Here is a 27,911-nt window from a genome sequence, read left to right as displayed (position 1 = left end):
GGCCAGGCCCGTGGCCCGGCGGTCCGCGCAGTGGACTGCGAGCTCGTCACGCTGAGGGAGGCGGCCGCCAGCCCGCGCCCGCCGCCCGCGCCCAGCCCGCCCCTGCGCGTCATGCTGAGCGCTGCTCGGCGCTAGTGCCCGGGGCCGCCGCCAGTCCTGCCGCCCGCAGCCGCGCCCACCGCCCAGAGCCAGAGGGATGGTGGTAGTCACGGGGCGGGAGCCAGACAGCCGTCACCCGGACGGTGCCATGTCCAGCCCCGACGCTGAAGACGACTTCCTGGAGCCGGCCACCCCGACGGCCACGCAGGCAGGGCATGCGCTGCCCCTGCTGCCACAGGAGGTACCTGGAGCCGGGGTGGGGGTGGGGGGCCTCGGGAGAAGCAGGGGCGGGGCGGAGCGGGACGCTGGGCTTCCCCACCCCCAGGTCCGGTGTGCCAGGGGTGTCTTCCCTGCCCCAGCGGGTACCTGCCCCCACCTCTCCTTCCAGAGCTTACTGGCCTGCATGGCTGGTTTACTCCCAGCCCTAGGCCCTGCCCTTAATAACCTGGAAAGGGGACCTTGGAGCCCCAAGAGGTGATAGTATCTTCTAGAGAACCCAAGAGAGGTCTTGGCCCAAGTCCAGTCTCCACAGAGTGAGGCAAGGAGGTACCTGCAAATGAGAAGCAGAACCGTTGAATAGACGTGTCCACACTCACCTGCTCACCTGACAGCCCCTTTTCCCGCATTGCTCTTGCTCACCAGCTGCTATGCTGTGATGTGCTTTGGCTTCCATTGGTCTTACTTGACTTGTGTGTGTCTATCATGTTAATGCCTGAAATTACCCACAAGAGAAAGGCAAAGAGGCAAGGAGGGTGGAAGCTAGGAGGTGGAGGCTAAGGTAGCGCCATGTGGGAGCATGTGATGTGTGGAGTCTAAGAGAAGAGCCAGAGCCCCAGAGAGGCTGAACAAGGCTGGACGAGGCTCTTTGGAGCAGAGCACGTAGTCTTGGAACTAGAAGCCCTGGGAAGCTCGTGAAAACGAGCAAAACTGTAGAGGTAGTCTTACAAATCGGAAGAAAAGGCCCTTAGAGACACAGTGGTGCTGTGTTTTAGCAAGGGTAGAGAGGAGTTTTAAGGGTCTTTTTGTGCACTGGCATTGGGGAAATGTGGTTTGGGGGAAAGAACACAGAACCCAGAGACTATCACAGGCCAGGATTCCAGGACTAGCTCCCCCCCAGTGGTTACATTGCTCCACGTGAGCTCCAAATCTTTGTGTTCTCCATTGCTTTTCTCCTCTCTGCCTCAGTCTTCTCATCTCTAATATGGGACAAACACGTGGATTGTGATAAGATAGCCTTGGAAAAGGTTTGAAGAGCTCCACAAATTATTAGTATTCCAAAACAACATGAGTCCTTGGTATGCACAAAGAATGGTTTTAGAGGAATTATAGAATAGGCAGAAGGCATTTCCATGTCCTCTGGGAGCAGAATAGTAACAGCACATCCATCCACACACACAACTGAAAATGCCTATTTTATTCACCCATTCAATGAATATTTGGGTCTTTACTGTGAACCAGACACTGTCCAAAGCCCTGGGTAAGTTTTATTTAATGTGTTTGTATCCTACTTTATTTCACAAAAAAAACTTGAAAGGTGAGAAAAGGGACTGTCTAAACTTTGACTGGACCCAGAGAGATGTTGTAATATTGAGAAGTATGCAGTTGGATAGATTTTTAGCTAATCTGGAGAAGATTTGTGGGAAAATTAGAGAACTGGCCTTATTTCTTTGAGATGTGGTTTGGTAGAAACCACAGGTGGTGAAAGCCATCCAAAAAAGTTTTAAAGGCCTGAGTATTTTAGGGGAAACCTCGAGTTTTCCAGGGCAAATCTCTGCTTCTTGGTGAAAGCCATCCAAAACAGTTTTAAAGGCCTGAGCATTTTAGGGGGAACCTCGAGTTTCCCAGGGCAAATCTCTGCTCCCAGCCCTTACCTCCAGAGGCTTAGCTGGACTGGGCACTAATCTTCTCTCTGCAGATGAAGTTGAGGAGGAGCTGTGAGGCACAGAGAATGAGTGGATGCCTGGAAGCACTCAACAAATACCCGCTGAGCCCTGCTGGAGTGGCCAGGATTGGTACTGCTCCTGCCCTTGGGAAGCTTGGGGTCTAGTAAGGCGGGTTAACAGAAGAAAATAATTGCCAGTGTATTGTGCTAGGTCCTATAATAGAGGAGAGTGTGGCACACAGTGAAGGCACAATGGAGGGACTGTTTACTTAACTCTTAGGGGAAAGTGAAGGAGGGTAGAGCAGAAATGTTCATAGAGGAGAAGTTGGATAGAAGCCTGTAGAATGAGTGGATGCTGTTAACCTGTATGGTGACTTGGTATAAAGTAGTAACCCAGCTGGGCTAGTTCCATCACTGTCATCCAGGTGCCTTTGTGCGGTGAACAACCTACACTACTCTACAAGGCAATTCCATTGGCTAGGTGGACAGAGGGAGAGAGAAAGAGTAAGAACTTTTTGGGCAGAGAAAACAGCATGAGCAAGGGCACAGAGATGGTAAATTCAGGAAGTAAAAGAGGACAATGAAAGCTTGAACTTCAGAGTGGAGGTAGTAAAACTGTGGTAGAAAGACCTAACTTAAGAGTCATTAGGAAGAGAATGTATAGGACTTGTCAGTTGACAAGTGTGGGGAAGAAGAAAGCTTTCAGAAGACTCCTGGGTTTGGGGCTTTGGCAACTGAGTCATTGGAGTGGCCCTACCAGGAGAAGACGGAAGTCGGAGCAGTCCCGGCTCTCACTCTCCCTGCCTGCCTGAGATCCCTGGTGGTTCCTTTCCAGTTTCCTGAGGTTGTCCCCCTCAACATTGGAGGGGCCCACTTCACCACCCGCCTGTCCACCCTGCGGCGCTACGAAGACACCATGCTGGCGGCCATGTTCAGCGGACGACACTACATCCCCACCGACGCCGAGGGCCGGTACTTCATCGACCGCGATGGCGCGCACTTTGGGTATGTCTGTCCTCTACAAGCAGCTCGTAGTCCCAGCAAGTTAGTGGCCTGGGCTTGGGTATGGGGCTTTGGCATTTTCCATGGTGCTCAAAAGAGGACATAACGTATCGATGGAATTTGATAAATGTGCTCATTGAATTGGATCAAAATTATTAATTTTTTTTTAGAATTAAAATCATAGGTACATTTATTAACATTCAACAGTTTTGGGTAGATATTGAGTTGACACATATATCCATATGTGGATCAGAATTCTTAGTTTCTTTCCCAAAGGAGTCCAGGACAGCCAGAGCAACCCTAGGAAACATACCCTGGGTGGGTGTGCTGAAACTTTATTTCTAGACTATGCAACCGAAGACCGGGGAGTTGCCATCTGTGTGGAAAGGAATAGGTGTGATGCCACCTTGAGGCAGTGGAGGTGTAAAACAACTTCTCACAGAACACCCTGGGATCCCAATTCTGGGCTCACCGTTACCATTAGGGAGGAACAAAGCGTGGTGTGAGGCAGTGGTCCCAGACTTTCAACAGTTTAAAATAAACAAACAAAAAAAGGGGAGGGGAGGGCTGATCTAGGGTTTCTATACTTTAATTCTGCCAAGTCTCAATAAAAAAACCTTCTGTTGTTACTGTCATTTTGACACAAAAAAATAGTGTCAAAAACATAATCTCAAAAAAAAAAACCCTTCCTAAGACACCTGACAACTTTATATATAAACAGTTTTAAGACTTTAACTCTCGGTTTCCTTGTTTATAAAATGAGAATTAATTATAGCTGCCTTGCAGGCTAGTCCAAGGATTAAAGAGCCTTGATGTGACTCCTAGCCATGTTCTTTCCAGGGCATGCAGTTGAAATTCTTTGCCCTTTCAGTCTAACTTTGGAGGTGACTGCAGAATTGCCATGGTCCTTGACCTTGAACCAAATGACCTAGAGAAAGGAACTCTCCACCTACTTTGTTTCTGTGCTGGCCTCTACACAGGATTGCTGTCTTTGGGGAAAGGGTCACTTTTATCCTCAGAAAGGAGCCTCTGGCCAAATAATTTGCTTTGAAGCATCTGGGTTTCCCCAGTGGGCCATCAGCTGCCTCCAATGCTGAGAAAACAAAGTGTCACATCACTCTGCAGAGCTATAAAAAGATTTTTGTTTGCAGGCTGTTTAGTGGAGGAAAGTGCTGGCCCCAGCTGGCAGCTCCCACAGCACTCTTAGCTGGGTCTTGCCCCAGGATTATGTTTTTTCCGGAGCTTATCAAGGTTTGCTGAGGGTCCTTCAGAACTAATTTTGGAAAGGGGTATAGGGAGGGGAAGCAGGGTTTGGCTCTAGAATGATCTACCCATGTCTGAGTAGCCACAACTAGGAGAGATGGAACCAGGCAAGGGCAGAGCAGAAAGCACATTATTGTGGCATTCCTACTCTGGCTGCTGGATTCCAATGCAGTGAAGATTTTCAAAGACCCAGATAAAATAAAGTAGGGGTTCAGGGCATATGGAGGATGCATTTCTCTGCTGGTGGTGCTCATGTACCCCAGTACCTACCATGGAGGCCACCTGGACCTCTGCCCAGGCAGTGTCCCCTTGGAGTGAGTATGCAGCACTTTGGACCACTGTGCGTATGAGCATGGGGTCAACTACACCTGGATCTGAGCCTCTAGAAAGCTGTGGCCTTTTTTTTTTTTTTTCCTTTTTAGGAGGTACTGGGGATTGAACCTGGGATCTTGTGCGTTGGAAACAGATGCTCAACCACTGAGCTAAAGCTGCTCTTTTTTTTTTTAAATTTTTATTTTTTTATTTAAGTATGTATAAGCTGTGACTCTTTGAGCAAGGATATGCCTTGACCTCTCTGAGCCTTGGTTTCCTCATTTATAAAATGGAGACAAGATAGCACCTACCATATCATGCTATTGAAAGATTACATGGGACACATATGAATAGTCACTAACATAGGTTAATATCTAGTGAGTGTTGGCTGGTGGTGTGTTATGGTCATAGACTAATTATTGAGGTGACAGCTTACTCCTGTGGTATGCTCACATATCCTTCAGGAAAAATCCTTCCCACATCTACCAGTTATAGAACCAATTTCTCTTAGCACTAAAGAATCTGAAAAGAGAATTAGCAGGACCAAGTTTCAGTTTCTAAAAAAAAATGTAATATATGATTTCATTCAGCCCTAGAACTAGTCTGTTTAGACATTAGGGTTAGGCATTTTCTCCATACACCTATAGAATAACACTAATGGCAAGGACATGGAGCAGCTAGAACACTCCTTCATCACGGGGAGGGAGTGGGTGCAAAACACTGCACCACATTGATAAACATATACTAACCCGATGACTGAGCAATTCTCCTAATATTAACCCAAGAGCAGTTGGTGCATGTTTCCCCAAAAAGTCTTAGATACGAATATTTATTGCAGCTTTACTCCTAATAGCCCCAAATTGGGAGCAAGCCAAATGTCAGGAGAATGGGTAAAAGTAAATAAATTATAGTCTAGCCATACACTGGTATACTTCTTAGCAGTACAAAGAAACAGTCTATAGCTACACATAACATGTTGGGATAAATCTCAAAAATATTATGTTGAAAGAAAGAAGCCAGGCACACAAAAAAAAGAACTTTCTGTATGGTTTATTTGACTTTGAGGAAGAGGCAAAACTAATATTTGGTAATAGAAATAAAAGTCAGAAGACTGCTTCCCTCTGTAGGGATTGCCTGGGAAGGGGCATAAGGGACCCTTAAGGAGATACATCTTGATTCTAGGCATGGTCACATGTAAAAAATTTATTAAACTTTATACTTAAGATTTGTGCATTTATTATTTATAAATTATACTTCAAAATACATCTTTCCATTATACCTATTCCTAATAATTGTAATAATAATAATTGCAATAGTAATAATAATGATACCGATAATAACAAATACTAATACTTACTGAGGGCTTAATCTGTCCCAGGTATTTTCTAAGCACTTTTCATATATTAACTCATTTAATCCCCTCATAATATTATGAGATTGTTCCATTATTTTCCCCCATTTTACAGATGAGGCACAGAGAGATTAATTTCCCTTACCCAAGATTGCACAGCTGGCACTCTGGTTCCAGTTTCTGTGCTCTAACCATTATGTGGCACTGCCTAGGTCCCTTAGCTCCTTCTCACTGACTCTCCTTCCTCCCCAGAGATGTGCTAAATTTCCTGCGCTCAGGGGACCTCCCACCCCAGGAACGCGTGCGAGCCGTGTACAAAGAAGCCCAGTACTATGCCATCGGGCCCCTCCTGGAGCAGCTGGAAAACATGCAACCACTGAAGGGGGAGAAGGTGCGCCAGGCGTTTCTGGGACTCATGCCCTACTACAAAGGTGAGAGGTCAGCTGCTCAGGGCAGTTGGGGTGTGGGGGAGGAGGGTTGTAAAGCAGCTTCAATATCTAGGTCTCCCCCAGAATAAGTGGCTCTAGGGTTCATCTAAATTACTGAAGATGGGATTGAATTCTGCTTCCTTCCCTGCCTTCCCCCATAGTTACACTGGGATGATTCAGGTTAGGGTGGGCCCACCTGGCCCATGACAGTCGTCACATCACATTTCAGAAGAACAGCCCTCGGCCCATGGGCTTCCTGTTTGCTATGGAGAACCGTGTAAGTTTGTACCTCTCATAGGCCCTCAGAGTCCCTTCCCCAGGAATCTGTCCCTCCCTCTTTATCCTGACATCCCTGGGGCTCTCTGCCCTCTGCCCCTGCATAGTCCTCTCCTCTGCCCCACTGACAGGTGCTATGTTCACCCCCTTAGACCACTTGGAGCGGATTGTGGAGATTGCCCGGCTGCGCGCAGTACAGCGGAAGGCCCCCTTTGCCAAGCTCAAGGTCTGTGTCTTCAAGGAGGAGATGCCCATCACCCCCTACGAGTGTCCGCTCTTCAACTCTCTACGCTTCGAGCGGAGCGAGAGTGACGGGCAGCTCTTTGAGCACCACTGTGAAGTGGATGTATCTTTTGGGCCCTGGGAGGCTGTGGCTGATGTTTATGACCTCCTGCACTGCCTGGTCACGGATCTCTCAGCCCAGGGCCTCACTGTGGACCACCAGTGCATCGGGGTGTGTGACAAGCACCTTGTCAACCACTACTACTGCAAGCGCCCCATCTATGAGTTCAAGATCACATGGTGGTGAGTAGCCCTGGTAGGGAACAGAGTCCCATCAGGGAGGGTGCCCATTCCCCTTGGTGGCTCTGGGAATAAGATTCCTGGAGGGCTGCTGACACCTGCCCAGAACCTGCTGAGGTGAGGACTGAGCCCTGAGGCACAGCTCCAAGGGAACAGAGGTCCAGCTCCCACCTGCCTGGCTGTACCTCAGGGTCGGGCTCAGGGCTTGGGGCCTGTGGGCACTCTGGGCCTACACTCACCTGGCCCTTCCTCGAGGTTGGCAGTCACCGCCTGTGGCTGATGGGATCTAGCTAGGGCTTGACCGGGAAGCCCAGAGAGGTTTTATCACCTTGACCTTGCAGGAGAGTTTCTGCCCTTTTTAGAACATAGTCACTTCCTCAACCCTGTTGAAGTATCACTTCCTTGTGCTAAGTGTGTAGGTATGAGCGTAGAGAATGATGGGAGGTTTACCCAAACAGCCCACCCTAGCCCCTAGCTGAAGAAGAAAGAGCATCTCTCTCTCCCGGTACACTCTCTGTCCCCCCAAGGATAGTCCGATGGATTGTCTTAGGATATGAGAAGACTCCTTTTCCCTTCCACAACATGTTCACCACCTTTTGGAGCTGTAACTGTAGTTGCCAAAGCCGTGTACCAGGTTGGCCTTAGAACACCACAATGTTTACAGCCCTGTCTTGGGCCTTTGGCTTCTCCTACCTTCCTCCAACCTTTCTTGCTCACAGGGTTATCTTCTCACAGGGCTGGAATACAAATTTCAAAGGCTGCTGTCGAAGATTTCCAAAGTCAAAGCAGGCAATATGCCTAGATCTTCTGTTAGCTATCAGATGTAACATTCTTTTTAGAGGCTAAGAATACCTCCTTGGCTTCTATTTCATTGGTAGGTTCAGATTTAAGTGAACCTCCTTTGATGGGAAACACACACATCCCACCCCTTTAAGCTCTGTTGTTTTATCCTGCTAACCTTCTATCTCTAGAAAGGTGTCTACTCTGGACAAGTAAAGGAAGGGCTGGACTAGAGGCCCAGCCATCCTAGGAACTATAGGAAAACAGCAGATTTTGATTTTATTTTACTTCCCACATTTCAGAGAGCTAAAAAGATCCACAAGGGTCTCTTCCCATTGCATTTCCTTCTCGCTCTGTCTGCAGCCTAGCTGGTGGGCACAGGAATGTGTCCTCTAGAGGAAGAGCTTGGCAGCACCACTGGTTTCCATGCTGCATCAAGGGCTTCTCCCTGTGGTCATGACTGTACATGACTCTTCCTGGGTGTTCTCTTAGGGGCATTTTTTAATATGTAAAGAATTGGCAAGGACGACCTCACTGGTCTCAGTTTTCAAGGACCGGATTGGTGAGGTGGGGCAAGAGGGAGCTGAAGATGACTGTGTCCTTCTGAGAGAGGGAAGGCCAAGCTCTGGGGCCCTGGCTGAATTCTCTCGTGGGGCTGGAGAGATTCCAGGGCAGGGGTTTGCTCTCTGCACTTTTAAATGGGTGGTATGGAAGGACAGTGAGCTCCAAGAGGAAAGGACAGCCATTCAGATTCTGAAATGTCTTGTGTGTTCTCATCCACCAATGGATGGTCTCTGCTGCAGCTGATGTCTCTGCTTGAAGCTGAGCTCAACAGCATGGCTCCTGCCTTGTTCTCACAGAGCAGTCTTTCATTTCAGTTGCCACGATTGGTGTTCCTGCCTAGTACATGTTCATTTCATGACAGACACTGAGGTGCACTATTCAGGAGGAAGTCAGTGAGTAGAGGGCAGATAAGTGAGCCCCATGCTTTCAGTAATCCAGCCTTGACCCTTTCTCCTTCCCACCCCCTCCACAGAGCATCACAGGGCTTGGCTGTTTAGAGTCACTGCATGTGAGACATGGAGCAACTGGTAGGCTCAAAGGCAGGTTCACGAAAAAACAGGCTGTCGTGGTGGTGCGCTCTCTGCCATTCCAAGGAGACAAGGTTCCAGGCCAGTAGAGCAGGCAGAGAGGGGACTCTGTGCAGCCAGCTGAGAGCTCTTTCTAAATGGATTAAAAGAATTCAGCAGCCCAGCTTGGCCATTCAGTGTTGAGAAACCAGGGCTAGGCTGAGAAGTGCTTTTGGATGTTGTGGTGCAAGGTAATGGCCTCCAAATAAAGGGGCCATCTCTGAGGTAGTGACTTCTTTCATTCAGATCCTTTTCCAACTCTCAACGCCCAGGCCCAGAGCCACAAGAAGAATTAGGTCAGGAAGGAAGGAGCATCATTTAGAGCTCCCTGATCAGCAGGAAGGATATTCTCATAGAATTCTTGTGCATAGTGTTGATAGCTGTCTCTCATCTCATCCTGCCTTGAGACAGGTCACTGGTTATCAGTACATCAAACCAAAGTACCTCCCTTCACAGCCTCCCTGCTGTTTGATTTTGGACAACTTTTTATCCAGGTGCCATGTTCACTGGCTAGGAGAGTGAAAATTTTAGGAGACAGGACTGTATGTGCAAGGCTAGCCATAAAAAATTTCAAGAAAAATAAAACTAAAAACCGTTACAGGGTAACAGCAGCCAAAAAGACCAAAACAAAACCACAGTAAAATATGTCACACCATCCTGGGTGGAGGAATTCCTTTGGTGATGCTCTAAATAGAGGAAAGTCATCACTATCCTTTTTCTACCTTGGATGGGTTCTCCAGGCTGCCCAGAGCATACCATGCAGATAGCAGTAACCATACTCTGAAAAGTTTCTATTCCTTTGTTCCTAGGACTTAGGATATTCTGGAAGCTATCTGAGGCTGCCTCAGGCTGGTCAGGGGATTTAATCTTCTTGTTTTGAGTTGCTCACTGGAGAACTGGGAGATAGACATTTGCAAGACATGTTGTAGGATGAGCGTCAGTGTATAATTTTGGTCTAAGCTGGATCTAAGAAAAACAACAACAAAACAAAAACCACTCACACTGAACATTTGACCCTAGTAAAAATTTAAAGCATTATTCTCTGCATTCCTTCTGTCCATATTTGATTCCAGTGTGATTCCAAGGCTTTCTTGGGCACCATTCTCCTGAGGGTCTTGCATGAATTGGTGCCTGCCTCATGGTCCTTAAGCAAAGAGGCTTTCTCATCATAAGCTGGAGTGGCAGAAACCAGGGTGGGAGAGGAACTATTGGAATTCTGGAAAAAAAACCATGTCTGTATATATGTGTTAAGTGGGATGGGTGGGTTGGCAGGGGTTGGGGGAGGCAGGTGTAGGAACAGGCAATCACCTCTGGAGTGTGGGAGGTCACCTGGGTCCACTGTCTTCCTTCTGTATGATGTTGGGTTTGTGTCCATGGTGTAATGCTTCCTGTGTTCATTCACGTACCTGTCTGTGAGCACTTCGGGGCGTGGAACCTCAGCCCCCTCGGATGGCATTAAAGTCAAGAATTAGAACCTGGCTGCTGTGCCTTTCTTTTTAAAGCCTCCTTGCTGTTGTCCCTCCTCTACCCCCCCACCCACCCATCCCCCTTGCCAGCAAATAGATCTTGATTTCCACTTAAAACGTATGGTTTGGATGCCATACTAAATAAAGCAGGTGCTTCCCTGAGACCAGCAGCTGAACTTGAAATTAAAGGGAGGTGGGACCCATTAAGGCCCTTCTGGAGTTACTCCAGCTTTGTCTCAGGTAGGGACAAGCCTATCTCAGCCAAAGCAAAGAGCTTTCTCCTCACTACTGAGATTTCTGCAGGGGAAGAAGATACCACAGTCGCACAGTCGCTTGAATGGCTCACAGCCATGTCAGATAGTTCTGAAAGAAATCCTTCCTATTGTATCACCTGCTTCTTTCCAAGAGGCAGATAAGTGACTCTACACTATATGAGCCTCAGTGGCTAAGACCCTTCCTTGAGGGAAATGGACAAAAGTTGCCCTTCCTCTTAAATCAGGGTTTGGCACCTTCCTGGCTAATGAGTCACCCCAAGAAGATGGCCCATGGAGTGACTTCATGGATTAATGTGAGTTCTTAATGTGAGTTCTGAAGTGCGGGGTGGCTACATCACTTGCCAGCTGCCTCCCTGAAGTCTCTGATTATTCTGACTTTTAAATGAAAGTACAGTATCATCTGTGCCAAATGTATTCCCTGACCTAATTACCATGCACATAACCACTTTGTAATAACATACTAATAATACATCACAAGGTGGAAGCCGAAGCTTGTAGAGGTCTAATTTCCCCAAAGGCACAAAGCTAGTAAGTGGCAGAGCCAGAATTCAAACCCAGGACCCCTTTCCCAAATTCTCTGGGTGTTCAAGAGCAGGGTCCTCCTTCCTCCTGGCAGCTCAGTATCCACCTCTGAGGCCCAGATCTTCACCCTGCTTAATCTGTAAAGATGTGAAAAGCCAGTACACTAGGAAAGAAAATTAGAAAGGCTCACTTAGACCTCTAGGCCTTAAGTAGCCCCTGAACATGAAGGAGATAGCTGGGGTCCCCAGTTTACTGCCTGTCCTTCTGAGGCATGCATGTCCATAAGGTGGAGAAGGGCTCCGCCCATGGGCACTGAGCAGAGGGTGGCTGAGCAGGTGAGGCATGGCTTCCCGGCTGGACCCTGGCTGTGATTCGGTGATCTGGGACAGCCCTGTCAGCACCATCCCTTTTGGGATGGCAATTCTGACCTTTTTATGGCAACATTACCCCTGGGAACCCCAGACTTGTCGATCAACATGCAGAGAAATTCCAAGACAGTCCAAACAAGGTCTTTGCATGAGGATGAACATGAAAGTGATGCTCCTCGAATAGGTTTTTCAGATACTCAGCAGGATTTCTGGAGTTTATAGACACCACTGGTCATTTGTTCATGACCCTCAGTTTCCTCACATGACGAGTCTTATCTTTTTAGGAAATGGGTTCACCTAGTCCCAAGTTAAGGATCCAGCATTCCAATAGCTAAAAGCCCTATATGTATTTTCTCCTTTCCTGGTCTTGCATCTCCAAGATAAAACTTCAGCACTTTAGCAAGGGCCCAAGTTTGGGCAGCCCCTCTCTCCCCTGTTTCTTCATCTCCATGATGCTGGTATTAGCTAAGGCCAATAGCCCTTGTAGTTGTGAGAGTTGAAATATTAATAGGTTCAAGGTCTAAAGGCACCATTTCATTTGAAAAAGCCCCTTTAGAGAAGTGTGTCCACAGAAGCCTGGAGGAGCAAGGTGAACCTGTGAGCACAGTCCACACAGAGAGGGCCGTGTTTTGAAACATTTTGGCTTTAGAAGACATGCTGCTACATAATCAAGACCCCAAGAGGCCAGCAGAGAAATTCCAACCCTGGTTGTAGCTGCCTGAGAGAAGCCACTGCAAACTGCAGGTATGTACCTGGGTTCAGGAGAAGCCAGCAAAATCCCAGAGCCTCCCAGATTGCACACCAGAGGGACTGAGTTCTCTTGGAAGGGATGATTGGTGTCAGGAGAGGAAGCCTGAACTCAGGTACTCCTGCTCCACCCCAGTGCCATCCCATCTGCCTTCACATCTCACTCATTCAAAATGGAAAAGGACATTGATTTCTGGGGACCTTGCATCTGATATCTCAAGCTACTCTCCTTGAGTGATCTTGCTTGTGTTGCAGTTAGTACCATTTGTATCTTGCATGGTCCAATCAGGAGAGAAAAGCTGCATAGTAATTTGAACATGAAGGTTTACTATAAAGAAATATAAACTATAACAAGGGATTGGAGAATGAAAGATTGGCTAATAAAGAGTAAAAAGAACATAGGAATAGTAGATAGAAGGAGCAGCCAGTACCCCTAGGGTTGAAACAGAGGGCCCAAGGTAGAACTGCCCCCACATCCCAGGGCCATGGTCCAGACCTTATTGGAAAGGCCACGGCCATGGTTCACTGAGTGGCACACAAGTCAGTGGAGGGCTGTGCTAGTGGAACTTGCTAGAAATCTACCCTTCAAAATGCTGGAGAAATCTGTTCACAATGAAGTGTCTTGCTGGAGAAATCCCACTACAGAACCACCCTGGGTGGGTACGGGAAAGCTGCTGGCCTGTTTGCTGACTACCATGCCCTGTAGGGACCTAGGGCTCGAGAAGCTCTGTGTGCTGAGAGCGAGCACGCTAGGACAGCAAGGAAGCCCCACCCCGCCCCCCAATCCTGCAGTGTCTCACTGCTGCCCTCTACTGGTAAAGGTTAACATCATGTAAGCTAACAAAGGGAAAAAAAGTGAGCAGGCAATGAAGGATGAATTTGGAACTGTGAGGCAATAAATTGATTAACTGGGATATCAACTATATGCCGATGACTCCTAAGTTTATACTCTTCCCCAGGACTCTTTCCTCAGACTTGAGTTACACACCCAACCACCTGCTAAATAATGCTGTTTAAATGTCTATTGGTCGTATCAAACAATACATTCAAAATCAAACTCTTGAGTTCCCTTCTTCACCCCAAACACCTTCCTCATTCCATTTTCTCTATCTCAGGTTATGGTACCACCATCTACCCATTTGGCAAAAACCCGGGAGTCAACTTTGACTTCTTAACTCACCTTCCACCACCACGTAGTTGATTCCATCATCAAGATATATCTCAAATCTGTTCACATTTTCACGTGTCCAAATCACCATTATCTTTCACCTTGCATTATTACAGACATTAGCCCCCGATCATCCCCCTTTAACCTATTTTCCAGAATGACCTTTTAAAAGTGTTGATTGGGTCCTGCAATAGCCCTACTTAAAACCTTTTAGAAAAAATTGAAAAGAATTGCAAGTACTGAACTATGTTTGATCTGTTCCTGCCCACCTCTCTCCAGTCTCCTCTCGTATCACCCTTCTACTTCCCATCCTTCAGTGACCCTGGGCTTTACTCAGGTCTTGCCCCTAGGCTTTGTGATTGGCATTCCCTCTGTCCAGAATGCCTTTCCCCAGACCTTCTCATTCTTAGGTCCCAGCTCAAATGTCACATCCTCGGTGAGAAGTCACTGGCTATCACATCACCCTGTTTATTTCCTTCAAAGCATTTGTTACCAACAGAAATTATCTAGTTTGTTTTATCTCATTCCCTGTCAAGTAAGCTCCCTGTGGGCAGTGATTTTGCCTCTTGTTCACAACTACATCCTCAGTGCTTAAAACAATGCCTGACACAAGGATGTGGTCATTTAAGATCTGTGGAACGAGTACCTGACACTGGCATATGGGTCAACAGCAGGCCGAAAAAGTTCACATCAGCGGTATCCATTCTTGACTTGGGATCACTGCAGGGATAATAGCATGACAGCTCTGATGACACATGTGCCATCAGCAGACTTCACTCACTGCACTAGCCCCTGGTCTGCACCTGTCCCCTCCAGGAGACCTGAGGATGTACACTCATAAGTACTGACCTTTGTCAGGGTGTGGTGCATGGGGATGTCAAATGGAGAAGAGCTCATGGGAACCAGCAGCACCTGAAGTGTATGTGAACATGGAGGGACTTTCCATTGAGTGGGCCTGGGAAACCCCGGTCACACTTCCTAGGGCCTGAGGTAGGGTCTGTGTGAGACTGTCTGCCTGGCTGCCAGAGAAAGTTATGAGCGACGGGGCTTGCTGTAGGCATATCTCTGGTATGTAGGATTGACTCTCTTCTCCCAGAGGTGTCCAGCTTTGACCTCTTGATGGCAAGTTCAGACTCTTCTCTGGCTCATGGACTGCTCTATGCCCTGCCCTCTTCAGTCACATTGGGTAAAGGACATCTTTGGTCACTCTCAGCCCCTAACTCCTGAATCCTAGCCAGGATTCTCTCCCATCTTAAGTTTCATCCTCTGTGTATGTGTGTACATATATAAATGCATTTATAATATTTATAATACATGTTATATATAAATATGAGTAATGTAATATGTGTTTGCTTGCATAGGCAGAGATATTATCTTCATATCTGGTCACAGTTGTTGGTTCTGGGGAGGAAAACTGTCTGAAAGACAAGTATGTAAAGACTTTGATCTTCTGAACCATGTGAATGCATTAGCTCTTTAAAAATTAATCTCAGAGGGAAGCGGCTGTGGCTTAATCAATTTGGCTCCCGTCTACCATATATATGGGTTCACGTCCCAGGGCCCGCTTGTGAAGGCAGGCTGGCCCACACCCACGGAGAGCAGTTGGCCCACGGAGATCTGATGGCCCATGCCCGCGGAGAGCTGGCGCAGCAAGATGATGCAACAAAGGGAGACAAGCAGAAAAACGCACGGCAAATGGACACAGCAGGCGGCAAGCAAGCTGCAAGGTGGGGGGGATAAATTTTAAAAAGTAAAGAAAAATAAATTAACCTTAGAATGTCATTTCCCCCCCACTTTCAGCATATTATCTATCTCTGCTGTTGAATGGTTCTTTGCTTATTCATGTATTTAGGTGTCTACCCTGAATTAAACATTATGCAGTGTGGTAGTTTGAAGCTGTATACTACTACTAGAAAAATGTGTTCTTTCTATTCCTGTGGGTGAAACCTCATTGTTAAGTAGGTCCTTTTGATGAGGTTACTTCAGTTAAGGTGTGTCTCACTTTAACCAGGATGAGTCTTAATCCTATTACTAGTGTCCCTTATAAGAGAATGAAATTCAGACACAGGGAGAAAGCCATAAAAGCAAGAAGCTGAACTCAACAAAAGAGAAGGGAGAGATCACCAGATGCCTCTACATGCCTTGTCTTGTGGCTGAGGAGACAGACACTGCTGGCAGTGGTCTTCAGGAAGAAAGCATTGCCTGGATGAGGACTTGATTTGAACATTTTCCTGGACTCTAACCATGAGCAAATAAATTCCCATTGTTTAAGCTGAACCATTTCATGGTAATTGCTTTAAGTGGCCTTGGAAATTAAAACTCAGAGTAACCCCACAAATTGTGAACTATTATGTATATTTTGGCATATTATGTTCAGGCTTGTGTGCATTTTAATGTAATTCTACATTCCACTTGGTAAACTGCCCTTTTCACTTAATACATTGTGATGCAAAACAAAACATTTTTCCCAAAGAATTCTGAAAATATTTATTTCAATAGATCATTCAGGCACATATTTATAAAAATAAAACAGTACAAAAAGATAGACAGTGAAAAGTAATTCTCTCTCCTATGTCTATCTCCCAAGCCTCGGTTATCCTTCCTTTCCTGAAGCAATCACTATTACAGTTTCTTATAAATCCTCCCAGAGATGATGTTGCCCCTCCCCCTTTAACAATTTGATAGTATTCCATTAAAAGTATGTTCCACCAAAGAATTTTTTGAAACTACTTCTGCTGCCTTTTGAGACACACATGCCCTTACCCATCAACAAATAAGCTGTTCTTTCTCACATTTGGCAAACATATGCCTTAACTGTTGTTCTTGATACGATAAAGACTACTTGGAAATTTAAGAAAAAAAGGTAAGATGGAGATCGTGGGTTTCATGGTTGCCTTCAGTATTGCTTCAGCAAGAGAGAATGTACTTCACTGTGTATCCCAGAGATCTGTTTTCCCTAGCTTTTTGATCCCAGGGCAATTGGCTCACATTTTGTGTTTCCTAACTTCTTCCTAGCTGAGAACATTGTAATATGGTATGTTCTTCTGCCATAATTATTTGACCAATCAACTCAAGCTGAATCACTTGAAGATGACCCAGGTACTGTGCCATTGAAAGTCTTCAGAACTCTTGTTTCCCTGGGTCCATCTCTGAGGTTTTGCCCTGGGTTGGTGCTTTCCTAGGCAGCCTTTATCCACTATAGAGATGGACTTTACTTGTTCTAGGATTACACTGCCTTTAGCAAAACCAGAGTAAAGAGACAGCCACTTTCCTGAAAGCTTCAGAAGTCCCAGGGAGGACTCATGGGCCAATCCTCGTACATTCGTTGTGGCTAAGCAAATGGCAGAGCTTACATGCCTACTCCTGGAGCCAAGGGACAGCGTTATCAGTAGCTGAATGACATAGGCTAATAAGGTATAGTTCCCCAAAGAGAAGCTAGGTACACCAAAAAGCACACATCCTCTCGAAGTTACACAAAATTACATACCTGTTTCTGCTGAGAGAAATTAGTCATGACCACATTATATGAATTTAGCATAGATACCTGTCCGTGAACGGTTTCTTAAAGTATTCAGAAAAAATAAGGTTAAGAAAATAAGTTCCTCTTGTGGAGTCAAGTAAAAAAAAAAAAAAGCACAAGAGGGACAGTTTTAACCCCTTTTCTAATTTATATTTTAATGGTTTGATAGGTTTTTTTTCCCTTTCTTTCTCTCTCTCTCCACCCAACCATTTTATTTCATTCACAATTTTGTGGATCAGGAATTCGGGAAGGACCCAAATAAGTGTCCACCTGGACTGGCTTAGACTAGAAGGATCCTCTTTCTAGATGGCTGGTTATCCACCAGGGCCTTGCCACATCCTGGGTTCTTGCAGAGTAATGGTGTCAGGATAGTCACACTGATACTAGTTTTTGATGAACTGCAACATGCCCTATCATATAGCAAGTAGAAAAGTAATGACCTGCTCCATGACACTGATGTGATTTTACTATCACAAACCAGATAAATCTAGTCAAGAAAGATTTGTTTATTTTATCTAATTGCTGCTCGAAATAATGGACCAATATTATGTACAGTTAAAATTCCTGTTTTAGACACACATTATTAAAAATGTAAGTGGGAGCTGGTGTGGCTCAGTGGTTGAGCACCAGGTTTCCACGTGAGGTCCCAGGTTCAATCCCTGGCCCCAGTATCTCAAGAACTAATAATGGGACAATTTGAGCATCTAAATAAACAATTATAGTAATGGGTTATAACCCAAATAAAACAAGAATTCATGAATTCATGCTGACACAAATAGTTGTATAAAATAGAAAGGAAAGGTCTTAGAGTAAAATGCCAATCATTAAAAAAGAGATGAATTTAGAAACTCACCATTTATAACCAATATAGGCAGGAATCATCAATGGATGTGGAAACTGATGGATCAAACATTGACGACAAATAGGATATTTATATAGTCTCAAAGTATTTCCCTACAAATTGCTTATTAATTAAAAAGTAAAAACAGTAACTTCATTTTGAGATATGGAGACAGGAAGGATCAAGGTCTGTGTGAAAAACAAAATCACCCCCTCCAAAAAAAGGGGGGGGGTGTGTGCCTCTCTTCCCTATTGAATTACCTGACCAGTTTTGTTGGTGAATTTGACAAGCTTTTACATATGTACACTGTCAAACTGATACAGGGAAAAAGTGGGTTTTCTCTCAATGCATCTTTAAAGCCAATTCCGGGGGAAGTGGATGAGGCTCAACCAGTTGGGCGTCTGCCTACATGGGAGGTCCCAGGTTGGGACCATGGTGCCTCCAAAAGAAGACGAGCAGATGCTTGCACCCCGCCCCAACAAGCTAGCTGCTGCACCACAACGAACTAGACACCATACCCTGCTACAACCAGCTAGATGCAGCACCTGCTCCATCAAGCAGATCCCTAAACGAGCAGATGCCACAAGCCAGCAGATGTCACAGCCCAGTGGGGAGCAGATGTGGCTCAGGCTGCTGGGCGCTTGCCTCCCATGTGCAAGGTCCCAGGTTCGACAGACAGACCAAAGAACCATCTGGGGGAGGTGGAGATAAATAAAAATAAAATTAAAAAGCCAATTCCCAAGACACCAGTGTTTCAAAGAGAGAGGTTTTTGTTTTTTTTTGGAGGTACCAGAGATTGAACCCAGGACCCTGTACATGGGAAGCAGGCACTCAACCACTGAGCTATACCCACTTCCCAAGTCTTTATTGGTTGCACAAGCAATGGAGCACAATGGCCTCATGGCCCAAAACTGTGTCCTAGATGTGCAGAAACTCTTATTATTTTAAAACATCAAGATGCTAATAAGCAATCAGGGTATAGTTTGCACAGGTTCTTTCATTAAGGGGCTGAGTCAGGATGGGGGTATCAATTGGGGGGGTAGTTACAAGGTTACAACCATTATCCAGGAGAGGGGGATACCTAAAACAAAGGTCAGCTTCAAGATTTTTCATATGGCTATCAAACAGAGGAAGATGGAATGGTCTCCCTTTCAATAGAAATGTTCATATACAAAGGTAAGATCTGGAGTAATCATTACAATGGTAGGTTTTTAGTTGGAAATGGCCATATACAAAGGGTGAAGTCAGTATAGCCAATTTCAGTAATTTTGAATATTAACTCTTTTGGCTAATTTAAAAGCATTTATATGATGTTTCAGTAACCATAATTATTTGTTAATTCTTAACCTTTGGTTACAAATTCTCCCTCTCTGTTTTGTAAAATTCCCAATCTTGGGAATGATCTGGATGTGGGATCTTTCTAGTTTCTTCATGCTGAAAAGGGGCATCGACATTATGAGGTAGAGAGGGGAAGCTAGTTGTCTTCTGGGTTCCAGAGCTCTTCTGACATAGTAATAATTCAGAGACTTTCTGAAAAATAAATTGAGAATTATAGGGTTAAATATCCATTTTACATTGGGGAAATAATTTTATAGCCTTTCTTGGATAAAGCCTGAAGTATCCTTTAGGCTTTGCCTGCTAGCTGAAACCTGCATAAAAGTAATTCCAGAATGACCTCTCAACTCTATTTGAAATATCTTAGCCATTAAAACTTTATTCTGTTCTATTCCTTTTCCCCCTTTTGGTCTAATCCCACATTGTCAGGGAGGCCCATCCCTAGGAGTTGTCAAGTCCTGTATTGCCAGGAAAAATCTCTGGAAGTTAAGTCCCACATTGCCAGGGAAGAGTTTATTCCTGGAATTTCTGTCCCATGTAGGTAGTGAGAGTCTGGCTTAGAGAGGAAGGTCACATTTGAGTAACAAAGAGGTTCTCTGGAAGTGACTTAGGCATTAGACAGGTAGGTTTAGCTTTGACATTACAGAAATAAGTTTCATGGGTGCAAGCTAGCATGTTTCTTTTTCACAGGTTTACCTTGCAGAATTCTACCATGTTGTTGCAGTAACACTGTGGATTCTGAGTTTCTAGGTTCTTGGCTTCATCGCAAAAAATTCAGAGATGTGCCAGTTTAATAAAAAGAAAAGTACACACCCAAGATTTGGGTGTGGGCATGCTACAGGGTGATACATGCAATGGGGGTGGGGGGGTGGGTCCCAGCATATGTCCTTTCAAGATCTTTCCTCCTCCCCCCTCCCCATATTAAGGAGGGATCTCAGCTATTTGCTGGCCTGATTGATTGCCTTTCTACCTTCAACTGACAGCTTTCAGGGAACCAACAGGGAGGACTTTCTGTTTGGAGTTATCTAGGGCTTTTTTTTTTAAAAAAAGATTTATTTATTTATTTATTTCTCTCCCCTACCTGCCCCCAGTTGTCTGCTCTCTGTATTTATTTGCTGTCTGTTCTTCTGTGACCACTTCTATCCTTATCAGCGGCACCGGGAATCTGTGTTTCTTTTCACTGTTATCTTGTTGTCTCAGGTCTCTCTGTGTGCAGCGCCACTCTTGGCCAGGCTGCAATTTCTTTCGCTCTGGGCGGCTCTCCTTATGGGGCGCACTCCTTGTGCGTGGGGTTCCCCTACGCAGGGGACACCCCTGAGTGGCAGGCACTCCTTGCGCGCATCAGCACTGCGCATGGGCCAGCTCAACAGGGGTCCAGGAGGCCCGGGGTTTGAACCACAGACCTCCCACATGGTAGGCGGATGCCCTATCCACTGGGCCAAGTCCGCTTCCCTTAGGGCTTCTTTTGAGCCTGGGAGTTTCAAAGTTCCAGGTGGGATCTTACGACTATGTTCTGATGAGCAGCCTTCCCTCACTTCCTATACTAACCTGCCTCAGTTTCAATAAATTGTTTGAGAGAGTAGTAGGAAATACCCAGGTGATGGAGTTTAATATTTCTATATTTCTTCCAGTCCTTAAAAGTCTTTGCAAATACCTTTCAATTTATGTTCTAAAACTATGAAATGCATAGGGCATTACAACAATTATGTATAGAATATTACAATTTCACTCACTATTTTAGGTTCCATGTTAGTTATGCTGTTTATTATTATTTTAAAATACCACCTTTTTTTTTTTAATTAAAAAAAATTTTTTTGAGAGGTACCAGAATTGAACCCAGGGCTTGTACACACGAAGCAGGCACGCAACCACTGAGCTACACAAGATATGCGACTCATTAGGTTAAACTAGATAGTGCTGGACAACCTCTGGGAAGACAGCAATCTAGAAGGACACAGGACTCTTCTCTCCCAGAAAAATAGCTAGAGGTCAGGCAGAAATGGCCTGGAAAAATGTTCTAGGGTTTAGGACACCAGGGAAATAGAGGAAACTGCCCAGAAGAGAGAGAGACAAAGGAAAAGAATCACAAAACTGTGAGTTAAAAGCAGCAGCTGCTACTACCAGCACCTTCTCCTATAGAGATACTTTTGAATACTCAGGCCTTAGGGCCAGCAGTTACAGAAAAAGGGGGTCCCCCCGGGGAACCAACTCCCCAAGAAAGGGGCAAGAGAAGGAAACAGCCTAAGGCTGACTCAGCTTTGACCCACAAATGTGGACTGCTGTGTTCCACCAGCCCTTCCAGGCTAGGTGGGGACACACTATTGTTTGCCTTGGGAACTAGTTTGGGGCTAAAGAGATCTGGGACTAAAGAGATCTGAACCTCTCATAATTCCTTTCTACCAACTGGGACTGATTGTTGAGGACATAGATGAGAGTGGAATTATTTACTCCCTGGGAAAAGGAAGGGGACTGCCAGCCAAGGTTGGAGAACAGTTTTGGAGAAAGTTTGAATCACAAGGCTCTTAGCCTCCAGGCAGGAACCTGTATCAAACTGATAAAGTCTCCGTTGCAGCAAAAACACTCCCACCAGGCATTGAACTGAGAGGGCTGTCAAACAGTGCCATCCACTGGCAGACCAAGGAAGTACATGTGAGGTAAGAGACTTTTCCCTGCCTTTGAAGCCCCCAAGGTCCTAGGAAGCAGATCCAGAGCCCAGTTTTGACCAACTAAGAGGGAAAATCCTAAAGACCCAGATTGAAACAAGAATCAAAGAACAGCAATTAACAGACACCCTCTTGCTACTAAATCCCTACAAAACAGAGGGAAATTAAGCATCTGAGTAAACTCACCGTCCTAATCAGATGCCTGGACATCAGGAAAAAATCACTAGCCATACTAAGAAAATAGAAAACATGGCAAGTAAAGGAATATATTAAAGCTCCAGAAGAGACTCAGGATTTGAGAAAACTGATAATAAATGAGATGTACACAAATTGATAAAATCAAATTAATAAGTTGAAAGACAAAATGGTTGGAGATAAATGAAATCCAGAAGACACTGAGCGAGCACAAAAGAGTCTGAAAACCTAAATAGAAAATTAACAGAGCTCATGGGAATGAAAGACATGACAGGTGAGATCAAAAACACTGTAGGTGATTAGGGAAATGCAAATCAAAACTACAAGGGAAGCTGATTTAGCTCAATGGATAGAGCATCCGCCTACCACATGGAAGGTCCAGTATTCAAACCCAGGGTCTCCTGACCCGTGTGGTAAAGCTGGCCCACACGCAGTGCTGATGCGCGCAAGGAGTGCCATGCCACGCAGGGGTGTCCCCCGCATAGGGGAGCCCCACGCGCAAGGAGTGCGCCCCATAAGGAGAGCCTCTGTGTGGGGAAAAAAAAAAAGTGCTGCCTGCCCAGTAATAATGGTACCATACACAGAGAGCTGATGCAGCAAGATGACACAACAAAAAGAAACACAGCTTCCCGGTGCCACTGACAATAAAAGTGGAAACAGAAGAACACACAGCGAATGGACAGAGAGAGCAGACAACTGGGGGTGGGGGTGGGAGTGGGGAAGGGGAGAGAAATAAATAAGTCTTTAAAAAAAAAAAAAACTACAATGAGGTATCATTTCACAACTATCAGAATGGCCACTCTTAAAAAGACAGTGAACTACAAGTGTTGGAGAGGATGTGGAGAGAAAGGAACGCTTATGCCCTGCTGGCGGGAATGCAGAATGGTAAAGCCATTGTGGAGGACTGTTCAGCACTTCCTAAAGAAGTTGAATATAGGTTTGCCACATAACCCTGCAATACCACTTCTGGGTATATGTCCAGAAAAACTGAGAGCAGTGACATGAACAGACATCTGCACGCTGATGTTCATAGTGGCAATTTTCAACCCAGGTGTTCACCAACCAATGAATGGATAAATAAACTGTGGTGTATTCACAGACTGGAATATCGTGCAGCGGTAAGAAGAAATGAAGTGGTAAAGCATATGACAATGTGGATGAACCTGAAGGACATTACGTTGAATAAAGCCAGTCAGGCACAAAAGGACAAATACTATATGATTGCACTATTATGACCTAAATATATTGTGTAAACACATGGGAGTTAATAACTAGAATAGCAGATCTCATGGGAATGAAAGGCACAAATAAATGAAATTAAAAATACGCTGGAGAGAGCGGATGTGGCTTAAGCGGTTAAGTGCCCTCTTTCCGCATGGGAAGTCTGGAAGCATGGGAAGTCTGGAATTTGGTTCCCAGTGCCTCCTGAAAAAACAAAAACAAACAAAAGCAAAACAAACAAAAAACCAACTCAGGGACGCCAATATGGCTCAGTGGTCAAGCACTGGCTTCCCACACACAAGGTCCTATGTTCAATCCCCAGCTCCTGGTTCCTCAAAAAGAAAAAAAAAACCATTGATTATACACTTTTAGATAGATCATATGGTATATGAATATATCCCAATAAAACTGCTTTCTATGTAAATAATTGTACAAGAATAGCCAGAAATAGCAGATATGTACAGCATGGGCAACAGAGACTGAAAGGGGAGGAATTTTCTTGATTATTTGCTTTTTGTTTACTATTATTGAAATAATGAAAATGCTCTAATAATAATTGAAGCGATGAATGCACAATTATGTTCTTATATCAAATACCATTGATTGTACAGTCCGGATGAACTGTATGCTTTATTAATATGAATCAATAAAATTGACTTGGTTATTAAAAAACAGATAGTGCTCCAGAGAAATTGAAAGAACTTTCTTAAAATAAATTTCTCTTTCTGGTCCCCACAGCACTCAAAAGTTTCAAAATGCCAACATTACTACCCTTTTCCTTGCATCCTGACTCTCCCCAGTCTCTAGATTAGCTCCATTTACCTATTAACCGAAATCTGGTTCTTTTTAGTTTTCTTTTTTCTTTTTTTCTTTCCTTAGTGTCTGCGCAGTGCTGATGTGCGCAAGGAGTGCTGTGCCATGAAGGGGTGTCCCCCACATTGGGGAGCCCCACACGCACTGAGTGCGCCCCGTAAGGAGAGCCACCCCGTGTGAAAAAAGTGCAGCCTGCCCAGGGGTGGCGCCATAAACATGGAGAGCTGACGCAACAAGATGATGCAATACAAATAGACACAGTTCAGTGCCATGTCAGGTGGCCCTTTGGAGTTTGATTTTCTGTGTGATGGAGCTGGACTCAGATGTGATCTTTGTCCACAAGCCTCTCCTGTTACTTTTACTGGAACTGTAAATGGTGCTGGGGTTTAGTGTATACCCAGGGGACCTGAATCTCTGAACTGACCATGTGATAGCCAGGCCATTAGCCTCAAAAGACTTGCAACTCCTACACTCTGGTTTATTGGACTTACCCCACTCAGCGAAGTGGAGGTGAAGAAGGTCAACCACCACACCAGGAAGCCAAGACTGCCTACAACTGAAATCAGGAGGATTGCATCCAGCATCCATGTGGAATCTCAGCCTCCTCGATATAGATGTGGAGTGGACACAACAATTCTAAGGTCCACAGGATGGAGGAATAGAGTATGGATTAGAGTGGACTTAGTGATATTCTATTCATGAACTATTGTGATTAATAATCTAAGGAAATGTGGCACTGGTGTGGAGAAAGTGGCCGTGGTGGCTGCTGCGGGTAGGGAGTGGGAGGAAGAGATGTGATGTGGGGGCGTTTTGGGGACTTGGAGTGGTCCTGGGTGGTGCTGCAGGGACAGTTACCAGACATTGTTATGTCCTCCCATGGCCCACTGGGTGGACTGTGGGAGAGTGTGGGCTATGACGTGGACCATTGACCATGAGGTGCAGCGGTGCTCAGAGATGTATTCACCAAATGCAATGAATGTCTCATGATGATGGAGGAGGTTGTTGTTATGGGGGAAGGAGTGGGGTGAGGGAGGTGGGGGGTATATGGGGACTTCATATTTTTTGAATGCAACATTAAAAAAATAAAGACACACACAAAAAAGAGACACACAGATACCCGGTGCCGCTGACAAGAATAGAAGCAGACACAGAAGAACACACAGCAAATGGACACAGAGAGCAGACAACTGGGGGCGGGGGGGAAGGGCAGGGAAGGAGAGAGAAATAAATTTTTTAAAAATTGAAAATTAAAAAAAGAAGAGACACTGAAAACTTTAAAAGTCTAAGAATTTTATGCAATCTCCAAATATATAAGTAAATTACTCATGTAATTTTTCCATTTTCTTTTAAAAAGATACTGTTTACCCGAAAAAAACTTCAGTAGTAACAGAAGAAAACTATTTTTCTTATAAATTTTATGAGATCCTAAGATTCCCAACGGAATTGAGATTTTCTATTACATTTGTTATCACTACTTGAACCAAATGCTTACTGGAACATTAATATCTTGATTCTAAGAATATATTGCTTTATTTTTTGTTAGGTCTGTAATTAAGGAATGGAGAGAAGAGAAATCAGGGAAAATAACAAGATTAAAGGTCCCAGGTAGAGGGGAAGGGGCTGAAAAGTGACAGAGGGGGCTGATTTACAGACTACAATTCCCCATTACAGATTACAATGCCCAGGTACTCCCCTCAAGCCTGTTCTCATATCCCCTGCTCAAAACTCTCTGACGTTGTGCCACCTGAGAGGCAAGTTAGTTTAGGGAGAAGGGAAATGAGTCACAGCCGAGACACATGGCCATGTAACCTCACTTGGAAACCCCCTAAGGGTAAGACCACCATCAAGAAGGCTGCAGGAAGGACCATGCAAGACTACGGCGACAAGAGCCTGTTTGACCCACGAGATCCTATTGGGTCTTGGGGAAGCCCTGGAAACCTCTCAACAACAGACTTCCCCATTGGCCCCTAGATAGCTAACAGGTGGGGCAACCAATCAGAACAGCAAGCAGTTGGGGCCCTGCCCCAACATTAGGAGGAGAGGGAAAGGTCTTAAAAGACCTAACTCAGGGCCTCACGTGAGTCTAGTTCAGCAACATGCCCAGTCCATGCCTCCGACCATGTACTTTTCTCGTTTTGTTTCTTAATTAAACTCTTTACTCCCTTGCCTGCCCTACGGCGTGTCCTTAAATTCTTTTATGCTACATAAACCAAGAACTGAGAAGCCAACATAAATCAGATTAAATGCTAAAGTCTTTACCTACAAGATCCTGCAAGACTTGGTGTCCCATTTTCTTTTGCCCTCATTTCCTCCCCCGCTTTCACTCTGCCAATAAGTACCTGAGGGTCTTTGCCCTTGCTCTTCCCTGTGCCTAGAATATTCTTGGCCTCGTATTTATAGAGCTGACTCCTCACCACCTTGTTCTAACGTCATCTCAGTGAGACCCTCTCTGCCCACTCTAAAACTGCAGACTTCCCTGTTGCACGTCCTACTCACCTTCCCTGCATTATTTTGCTCCACAGCAATTATCATGATAATAAACCTGCTTTTCTCTCCAGACCATCTTGGTGTGGACTCCAATTCATCTGCTGCGGCAAGGACCCAGAGGGACCCCTGTGGGGTCTTCCTTCAATGGGAATCATGAGAACTGTGATTCGACCATTAACGACGGACATCTCTAACTTATTTAACTTTTCTTGGTCTCAGTTAAGAGCTGCTGCTAAGAAGAAAAAAAAAAAAAAAGGCCCTGGCATCGACCGATCTCTTTAGAAGAAACTCTGTAGGTCGTAACCCTTGTAAAATCCGAAGATCCGAGAAAGAATGGGATTCATACGTTTTCCAGTCGGCTTCATTCTCTTCCAGCTGGGATCCGTGTCTTGGCCCAATGACTCCTCTCGCGCGCCGCCTTTTCAGCCACCGCCTGGCTTTCCACGCTTCTACAGTGGCCCATGGGCCAAGCGGCCCCGAAGTAGAGTCTCCCTCAGGTTACCGCGAATCGGAACCCGCCGCAGAGATTGAGGAAACGATCGGGTGACACCGCCTTCCCCGCCGGCGCCCCGGCGCTTGCCTCGGGACCTTCCCCTGCTCTTTGCTCTCCGGGGCAGTCTGCGGGAATCATCACGCCAACGCCCAGCCCAGCCCTCGGAGCAGGCGACAGCACCCTCCCGAGACGTCGGGATTCGGAAGTGACGTACGTGCGCGTGCGTGCATGACGTGCGTGCGCTCGCCGCGCTGGGGGCGGGCCGGGAGAGCGGGAGGGCGGGCGTGAGGGAGGGGAGTGGACCGGCGGAGCCCGAACCCGGTCGAACGAGCTGCGCGGGGAGAGCTGTGGTCCTGACGCCCGCGGAGCAGCAGACGAGGTACGGAGCTGACGGACGGGCCGGGGGCAGCGCAGCTCTTGGGTCCGGACGGAGGGGCGGCGGCCTGGGCGGGCGGCTGCCGGGTGCCCGGTCTGTGCGGTTCACCCGGCCCCGGCCGGTTCGCTTCGGTGCCTCCTACCGCCCTTCGTCCCACCCCCAGGCCCCGGCAGCGCGGCCCTGCCAGACGCCAGGCCGTCGCCGGTTCCCTTAATCCTCTTAGTGCTTAGCCTCCCGGTTTCGGGCACTCGGCGCCAAGTTCTGCCCGGCCCGGCCCTAGCTCCGACCGACAGACGCTTATCATTTCCTGGCCGCTTCCTCCCGCCGGTCCCCCCTCCTCTGCCCGGCTCCCGCCTCGCTGTCCGGTCCGCCGACT

At 46.1% G+C, this 27,911-nt stretch overlaps 2 protein-coding genes and 1 long non-coding RNA gene across 9 annotated transcripts in view; 2 read left to right on the top strand and 1 right to left on the bottom strand.

The window, feature by feature from the left end:
- On the top strand, positions 1 to 16,052 carry KCTD7 (potassium channel tetramerization domain containing 7). Of its 2 annotated transcripts, none has more exons than XM_058285994.1 (5): positions 1 to 340; positions 2,817 to 2,986; positions 6,162 to 6,340; positions 6,766 to 7,138; positions 12,224 to 16,052. In XM_058285994.1, exons 1-5 carry the CDS (start codon positions 197 to 199, stop codon positions 12,267 to 12,269), a joined length of 912 nt encoding a protein of 303 aa, XP_058141977.1. In that variant the 5' UTR covers positions 1 to 196; the 3' UTR covers positions 12,270 to 16,052. The 2 variants fall into 2 exon arrangements, with proteins under 2 accessions (XP_058141977.1, XP_058141978.1); XM_058285995.2 differs by lacking the exon at positions 12,224 to 16,052 and adding an exon at positions 9,855 to 9,986.
- LOC101415051 (uncharacterized) lies at positions 16,053 to 27,448 on the bottom strand. The gene is made up of 2 exons (XR_189240.2): positions 26,676 to 27,448; positions 16,053 to 19,482 (listed from the first exon to the last, which is right to left on the bottom strand). It is a non-coding gene; the product is annotated as an uncharacterized lncRNA (long non-coding RNA).
- The window catches only part of RABGEF1 (RAB guanine nucleotide exchange factor 1), an 86,569-nt gene continuing 86,049 nt past the window's right edge, over positions 27,392 to 27,911 (top strand). Inside the window, exon 1 of one of the 6 annotated variants that reach the window (XM_058285988.2) lies at positions 27,392 to 27,538. The gene's annotated coding sequence lies outside the window, so the exon portion shown is untranslated. The remainder of the gene's footprint in view (positions 27,539 to 27,911) is intronic. The other 5 variants (XM_058285992.2, XM_058285990.2, XM_058285993.2 and 2 more) reach the window with 5 other exon arrangements.

This window comes from Dasypus novemcinctus, chromosome 23, assembly GCF_030445035.2.
Source record: "Dasypus novemcinctus isolate mDasNov1 chromosome 23, mDasNov1.1.hap2, whole genome shotgun sequence".
NCBI lineage: Eukaryota > Metazoa > Chordata > Mammalia > Cingulata > Dasypodidae > Dasypus > Dasypus novemcinctus.
This window is presented reverse-complemented; position numbering and strand designations above follow the sequence as displayed.

What these genes read in the sequence shown, in the direction of transcription:
- KCTD7 (XM_058285994.1), top strand. Translation starts at nt 197, where the DNA reads ATGGTGGTAGTCACGGGGCGGGAGCCAGACAGCCGTCACCCGGACGGT. An exon ending in TGCCCCTGCTGCCACAGGAG is followed by an intron (nt 341 to 2,816) that starts GTACCTGGAGCC and finishes GTTCCTTTCCAG; the next exon opens with TTTCCTGAGGTTGTCCCCCT. An exon ending in ACTCATGCCCTACTACAAAG is followed by an intron (nt 6,341 to 6,765) that starts GTGAGAGGTCAG and finishes TCACCCCCTTAG; the next exon opens with ACCACTTGGAGCGGATTGTG.